Source organism: Macrobrachium rosenbergii, unplaced genomic scaffold (genome assembly GCF_040412425.1).
Source record: "Macrobrachium rosenbergii isolate ZJJX-2024 unplaced genomic scaffold, ASM4041242v1 13875, whole genome shotgun sequence".
In the NCBI taxonomy this organism is placed as follows: domain Eukaryota; kingdom Metazoa; phylum Arthropoda; class Malacostraca; order Decapoda; family Palaemonidae; genus Macrobrachium; species Macrobrachium rosenbergii.
In genome coordinates this window covers 4,326,376-4,334,381 of record NW_027100719.1, presented here as the reverse complement: position 1 = coordinate 4,334,381, position 8,006 = coordinate 4,326,376, and the positions used below count along the sequence as shown (strand labels likewise).

Below are 8,006 nucleotides of genomic sequence, written 5' to 3'. Positions count from 1 at the left end.
GTTTGTAAATAATTAGGTTTAAGGTTAATTTCCTACTTTGTCTCTTACTATCACACCGACCTGAGTGTATGTGGTTTCTATCTCCAGCTAATTCCTTTCTCTTTTACTTCAGTGTGCTAGTTAGCTAAATAAATGTGTTTTTTGGAATTGTAATTGTTTATATTTTCTTCCCTAAAGTGCAGTTTTCAAGGGATTTCTTTGTAATTTTAAGATAATAGTTGTAATAAATAATCAAATTGTTCGTTTAGTGTCTCTGTAACCTTCTCTTTGAGAACGTGCTTTTGAATTGTTTTTGTTCTGGTACGTGTCCTACTCATTTTCATAGTGGTAAGGGCTTTAAAGTAGATCAAAGAATCTCTGAACTCGTCACCATCTCATAGGGTTCATTACATAATTGGCGACCGTGGCATAGGATCTACTGCCAGACATTAACGTTCATAGAGTTTTCTCGAGGAGGAGTGCAGAGAAAGGTGGGAAAGGGATAATTTTGTTTGATAGGCCTTTAAGTGGCAGGAGCTTTCTTCTTTTCACTTTCTCCATTTAAACTAGAAAATGCCTTATTTCGAGGTTCAAGTTGAGGAGGCTGCGGCCCAATTTCTCAGTAGCCCTGAGTGGGAAGAAAATATTCTACAATAGAAAAAGAAGCTTTGTGTCTAATAAAGGCATTAGCCCATTTTAATGTTTATTTAAGTAATTCTAACTATCCTATTGTAGTTTATACAGACCACAACCCATTAGTCTTTATCCAACGCTTCAAAGATAAAAATATGCGAATTCTTAGGTGGAGTTTGACCCTCCAAGAGTATGATCTCGAAATACGGCATATATCAGGGAGGGACAATGTAGTTCCCGACGTTTTGTCTAGGTCCTTTACAAAGGAATGAATTTTCTGCAATAATAACCATTCTTTGTTTTTCAGGTTTTCACTTCATTTGTTTCTCTGTTTAAAAAAAATTTTTTTTTTAGAAAATTTAAAGTAATTTTAGTTTCATTAGTAATTTGACTTTTGTAAAAAAAAAAAAATATATAAATTTTTTTTTTCTCTTTGGTGGGGAGGTATTATGAAGTTAATGTGATTAATTAATTTTATATTTTTCGGTGTTTTTGTTTTGGCCCATTAGAGTAAGTTTTTGTTTTTGTCCAGTTTTGTTTATGTATGTCTCTTGAAGGCTGGACTGGGGTCTTTTCCTCCCTTCAAAGGGTAGTTGTAGTTTTAATAGTATTATAAATTAATTAAATTTTATTTATAATTTAATGTTTCTTGAATACTTTTATTTCGTTTAAAGTTTTGTAGTTGTAAATTTAGTCCAGTACTCCCTTGAAAGCTGGATTTGGGTGTTTTCTCCCTTTAACGGTTGTTGTTACATAATTGATACTCCGCCCATGAAGTTTGTTTTTTTATTTTTCATGCATGATGGTTCGGCTGTTCGTCGCCTGTTTTTCGGCATCTTATCCTGTTCCTCTGTTCTGTCGAGGGCGCCTTTGGATCATGAGAAAGGACTCCTGTATTCGGCTCCATTTGAGAAGGACCTGTGATATTTCGGCAGTCTTGTAGCGACGCTCTCCTGCTTGCAGTGTCTCCGGAGTGTGACTTTTGACCTCCTTTCAATCTTCATGAGCTGGAGTTCTGGACTGAGATTTGGAGGCCAGGATTGTGAGCCTCTTGCTACTTAGCAGCTGGAAAGGAGAGTTAGACTTTTCTACTGCTTGGATCCTTTGGAGGACGTCGTAAAGGACGGTCGTATGTATTACTGCCACTGCCTATAACACTGTGTCCTTGGAGTCGTGAGGAGGTCTTCAGTGGTGGAGAAAACGTAAGACTCCCTATTAACCACTTTATTTCGATTATATAAGTTGTCTTCCTCGTGTAACGAAATTTAGCCTGTTCATTGCAAGGACGTGCTGTGACCCCAGAAAGGGTTCTATTTCAGGCAGAACAGGGACAACCTTTTGGAGGCATAGTGTTCCCCGTTGGGAATCCATTTTTCTTGTCGACTGTACATGTTACCATATATAATCCTTCGTGTTAAAATGCATAAGTATGTTTAAGAAGTATTAAGATTGTTTTTGAAATTATTGTTAGTAGGTTAAGATTTCCTTTTCCCCTTTTTGTCTACCACTATTGTGTGATTGAGAGAGAATTTGTTCTACCTTTATCTTGTCGCTTTCTCTTTGCCTTAGTTTGATAGTTAGGTAGGCGACTGCGGCTGTGTATGGGATTTTTATTGTTGATGAATGTATGTTTTCTTCTTCCCCATTTATCCAGTTTTCAGTGAGTTTTCTAAATGTTGATTATTATTTTTGTATTAAATTGTTAAAACTTATTGTCGAGTATTTTGTATATCCTTTCTGAGATTATCTGAGGGGTTTGTTTGTCAGTGATCGTACTCCTTGGAATTCTTCCATTGTGGTATTGATTATAAAATCAGATCAAAAGAACCTGGTTGAACCCTGTGCCACCTAGGAGTTCATAATAATTGGCGACCTTTAATCCAGGATCTGACTGACAATCTGACCTTGAGGAGTTGGTCTCAGAAAGGAATACGTGGGGGTTAGGTCACAGAGTGGTTTGATCTCAGTATTTCTTGCTTTTATACCTGAAAGATGCCGTTCTTTGAAGATAGGGTAGACGAAGCGGCAGCGCAGTTCTTGGCTAAGCCAGAGTGGGAGGAGGAAATTTTTAACCTAAAGCGTGATGAACTATGATTTTTGGCTGAGTTTCTTAAGTTAGAATTACCTACAGAAATAAGGAAGGGTCAGTTATTGCGTGAGGTCCTTAGAGTAGCTAAGAGTGACAAGGGTACTTCCAAGGAAGCCGTAGTATTCGGTGAGACAGAGCGAGGTCATGACATTAGCAAAGGGGAGGCAGAGGAAATAGATGAACTAGGTAACAATGACGTGAGTGAGTTGAGGTTAAATATCCTATCACAACAAGCAAGGATTAAAGAGTTAGAATATAAAGCATTACAGTTGAAGGCAGAAGAACGCGGTAAAGAAAGAGAACATGAGATTAGGTTACAAATGATGATTAGTAATAATAGTAATAGTAATTCTAATAGGTTTGATCTAATGCATGCTTTAAAGTTAGTCCCAGTGTTCAATGAAGAGGATGTTCCTGATTTTTTTCATTTCATTTGAACGTATTGCTAAGAAATTAAACTGGCCTAAGGACATGTGGACTACTATGCTCCAGTGTAAATTGAAGGGTAAGGCTCAGAGAGTTTATAATACTTTAAGTGAAGACTTAGCATCCGATTATGACACTGTAAAATCAGTCATTCTTAGAGCTTATGACTTGGTCCCGGAAGCATACCGACAAAAGTTCCGAAATTTCAAGAAAGAGGCCAGTGTGACTTTTGTTGAATTCGCTAGGAAAAAGGAACAGTTTCTCGATGATTGGATGAAGTCCAAAGAAGCGGACTCTTTTGATAAGTTGAAGGAGTTAATTTTAGTTGAGGAATTTAAGAGAATGGTTGGTAGGGATCTTAAAATTCATCTCGATGAACTAAAGTTAGACTCATTACAGGAAATAGCGATAGCATCGGATGAGTATTCTCTTGCCCACCGGCAAGACTGTGTCAAAGAAAATAACTCTAAGAGATTTCTTCCTCGGAATAACGGATGGAGAGGAAATAACCGAAATCAGTCCGATCTCAATACCTATGTTGACAATTCTGCATTTGATAGGAAAAGGAATAAGGACGAAACTGAAAGTAGGAATGGTAGTAACGAAACACGTAACTTTGTAAATAGTAATAGAGGGGGCAGTGGTAGTAATAAGAAAACCGCGAGGACTGATGTAATTTGTCATTGGTGTAACCGTAGAGGGCATCTCAAAGTAGATTGTTTTACTAGAAGGAACTTCTTGGGAAAAAATAGAGAACCTGTAGCTTTAGTTTCTGCGGAAGTACCGCGTACGGATGAATCAAAATGACTAGGGTTTCAAAGGTACATATCGAGAGGGACAATTTATACTGACGATACTAAACAAGTTGGAAGAAGTGTGAATATCTTAAGGGACACAGGAGCAGCGCAGTCGTTAGTCTTAAGGAGGTCTGTTCCTGATAATTTTGTATTCATGAATGACAATTTTGTTTTACTAGGGGGATTTCCAAAAACTGTGGCGTCGTATCCCTTAGAGAAACTTTATTTGGAGACTGACTATTTTCAGGGAAGTGCAAATTTTGCTGTAGTGGATTTTTTACCAGTACCTAACATTGATATTTTGTTTGCAAATGATTTTATGGTAAGCACCGAGTGTGACATATTTCCTATTTTGACTATGATTGATCTGGTTAATGATCAGAAAGCTAAAAATGATTTTTTTGAAACCTATTTTTGTTATGACACGGTCTCGAGCTAGAGAGGTTGATCTTTCAGATGTGGAACTCGATTCTGAGGTTATAGATAAACAAGTGTCGGACTTTGAGACGATAGTTAGTAGTGATGATGATGATATTAATTTTCAGGGCATTGACTGGGATGCGAAAGCTTTTAAGGAAGCACAGCAGAATGAGTTTAGGGTGTTAGAAATTGATGATTGTAAAGATGTCTCTAAACCTGTGTTTTTGAAGGAGAATGGTTTAATCTACAGGGCTAGTAGGTCACTAAATGTACCCGCTGATCAGGTAGAAGTAGTGAGGCAGTTAGTAATACCAGAAAAATATAGAAGTAGGTTATTGTACCTCAGTCATGAACATAATCTTGCAGGGCATTTTGGGGTACAGAAGACTTTCCAGAAGTTGGCGCAACATTTTTCTGGCCCCAGATGCGTCGTGATATTAAAAGGCATGTGCTCTCGTGTAAGGTGTGCCAGCTCGTGGGAAGCCAAATCAGAAAATCCCTAAGGCACCACTTATCCCAGTGCCTTCAGTCGGAGAGCCTTTCGGGGAGATAGTGATAGATGTAGTGGGCCCACTTCCGTGGACGCGTGGAGGAAATGAATATCTGTTGACGATGGTTGATAGGGTGACTCGTTTCCCTGAGGCAATCCCTCTGAGAAGTATAAGGAGTGAGAAGATAGTAGAGGCTTTGGTTAGTTTCTTCACGAAATTCGGTATTCCTAAGACCTTACAGTCTGATTGTGGCACAAATTTTATGAGCAGGTTTTTCAGAAAGAAAATGTCTGAGTTAGGGGTTCACCATGTAACCTCATCTCCCTATCACCCAGAGAGCCAAGGGCAGGTGGAATGGTTTCACCAAACGCTGAAATCGGTGATTAAAAAGTTTTGTATTGAAACTGGTAACGAATGGGATAAAGAGGTCCCATTCGCACTGTTTGCTATTCATTCAGTACCAAATGAAACTCTGGGGTTCTCTCCTTTTGATCTTGTGTTTGGCCATAGTGTGCATGGTCCCCTTGACGTAGTGAGGGAACATTGGGAAGGAGAGGCTCCCGAAGTTAATGTGTTGGACTATGTGTCTGGTTTGCAAGGAAAGTTAAGGAAAGCTTGGGCCCTTGCACAACAAAACCTGTTCAGAAGCCAAGCTGTAATGAAGGCTAATTACGATGTTGGGACTAAGGTTCGGGTATTTAAGCCCGGGGACCGTGTGCTTGTGTTACTACCTCTTCCAGGTAACCCTCTCAAGGCACAGTTTTCTGGACCGTGGAAAGTACTAAGAAAATTGAATGACGTAAATTATTTGATTGAGACTCCACTAAAAGGCGCAAGTCTAGGATATGTCATGTTAACATGCTGAAACAGTTTGTTGATAGGAAAACAGAAGAGGTAGATTCAGTAGAAGTAGATCCAATTTCTTTGGTTAATGCAGAAGTAGTAGATCCAATGGTTAATGAGAAAAATGTCTATTAATCCTGATACTTTGTGCAGTAATACTGATATTTTGAATAATATTTCTATTAAGTTTCAACATTTGGACTCTGAGAAATCAGAATCTTTAATTAGTTTAATTGACAGTTACAGAGATTTATTTCAGGAAGCACCGGGTAGAACAACTATTCTGGAACATGATGTGGACATAGGAGACTCAAGCCTATTAAACAATGTCCATATAGGCTTCATCCAAAAAAGGAACATTGTGCAGGAGGAGGTTAGATACATGCTTGACCATGATTTAATTGAACCTAGTTGTAGCCTGGAGTTCTCCGGTAGTGTTAGTTAAGAAAGAAGGTGGTCAACACCGCCTCTGTTTTGATTATAGAAAAGTTAACGCAGTGACGAAAACGGATTCCTTCCCTTTGCCTAGGGTAGAGGATTGCATAGACAGAGTGGGATCAGCCAAATTTATTACGAAACTCGACCTTTTGAAAGGTTATTGGCAGATTGGTCTTTCACCGAGGGCTAGGCAAATTTCAGCTTTTGTAACTGGCGACGGCCTTTATGAATGCAAAGTCATGCCATTTGGAATGAAGAATGCGGCCGCTACATTCCAAAGGCTAATGAACCGTATTACACAGGAGTTGGAAGGTTGTATCGTTTATATTGACGATTTGATTATATTTAGTGATGACTGGGAGACGCACCTCAAAAGACTGGAGGCCTTGTTTCAGGCGCTAAGGAAGGCTGGTCTCGTTGTGAATCTGAAGAAGAGCGATTTTGCTCAAGCAAAGGTCATTTATCTTGGCCATGAAGTGGGTATGGGCAAAGTTGCTCCCAAGAGAGCAAATGTTGAAGCAGTAACAGATTTTCCTGCTCCCCAGAACAGAAGAGGGGTTAGACGTTTTTTAGGTATGGTCGGGTATTACCGACGATTCATTAAGAGTTTTTCAGAAATTGCAACTCCGTTAACAAATTTGTTAAGGAAAAACGTAAAGTTCGTATGGACTAAAGAGTGTCAGGAGGCTTTTGGAAAACTGAAGGCTGTATTAATTAGTTATCCTTTATTGCAATCCCCAAATTTTGATTTGCCTTTTAGATTAGCTACAGATGCAAGTGACGTCGGTCTTGGAGACGTTCTTCTTCAGGAAGATGACTCAGGAATGTTCTCCCGTAGCGTACTTTTCAAGAAAATTGTCACCGGCAGAGACGAAATATTCCACGATCGAAAAAGAGCCTTGTGTCTAATAAAGGCTTTAACCCATTTTTTCAGTATTGTTCTTCACTTTACCCAGTTATGATCTATACAGACCATAAAGTTTTCATTCATGAGACTTTAGGTGGAGTTTGTTCTTGCAGGAGTAAATTCAAATTAAACACATAGCTGGTAGGGATAATGTTTACCTGATGTACTTTCTAGGTCATTTCATCAGTAATATATATTTCTTTCTGATGACTTTTTTTCAGGTATTGACTTGATTTTCTGTTTGTTTATTTTTGTTTGTTTGTGTGAAGTAATTCTTGAATTTGAGTATGTTTAAAATTTTCCGCTTACTTATTGCTCTTAAAAAAATAATAAATTATTTTTTCCTTTTGGTGGGGAGGTATTATAAATTAATTAAATTTATTTATAATTTAATGTTTCTTGAATACTTTTATTTCGTTTAAAGTTTTGTAGTTGTAAATTTAGTCCAGTACTCCCTTGAAAGCTGGATTTGGGTGTTTTTCTCCCTTTAACAGTTGTTGTTACATAATTGATACTCCGCCCATGAAGTTTGTTTTTATTTTTCATGCATGATGGTTCGGCTGTTCGTCGCCTGTTTTTTCGGCATCTTATCCTGTTCCTCTGTTCTGTCGAGGGCGCCTTTGGATCATGAGAAAGGACTCCCTGTATTCGGCTCCATTTGAGAAGGACCTGTGATATTTCAGCAGTCTTTAGCGACGCTCTCCTGCTTGCAGTGTCTCCGGAGTGTGACTTTTGACCTCCTTTCAACCTTCATGAGCTGGAGTTCTGGACTGAGATTTGGAGGCCAGGATTGTGAGCCTCTTGCTACTTAGCAGCTGGAAAGGAGAGTTAGACTTTTCTACTGCTTGGATCCATTGGAGGACGTCGTAGGACGGTCGTATGTATTACTGTCACTGCCTATAACACTGTGTCCTTGAGTCGTGAGGAGGTCTTCAGTGGTGGAGAAAACGTAAGACTCCTATTAACCACTTTATTTCGATTAT

General features: G+C 38.7%; 1 protein-coding gene across 1 annotated transcript; it reads left to right on the top strand.

Annotated features, from left to right (window-relative positions):
- Positions 1 to 3,172: 3,172 nt before the first annotated feature.
- LOC136837882 (uncharacterized) lies at positions 3,173 to 7,078 on the top strand. The gene is made up of 5 exons (XM_067102769.1): positions 3,173 to 3,713; positions 4,381 to 4,671; positions 4,808 to 5,613; positions 5,938 to 6,051; positions 6,284 to 7,078. The coding sequence occupies exons 1-5, from the start codon at positions 3,173 to 3,175 to the stop codon at positions 7,076 to 7,078; spliced, it is 2,547 nt and encodes an 848-aa protein (XP_066958870.1).
- Positions 7,079 to 8,006: the final 928 nt, after the last annotated feature.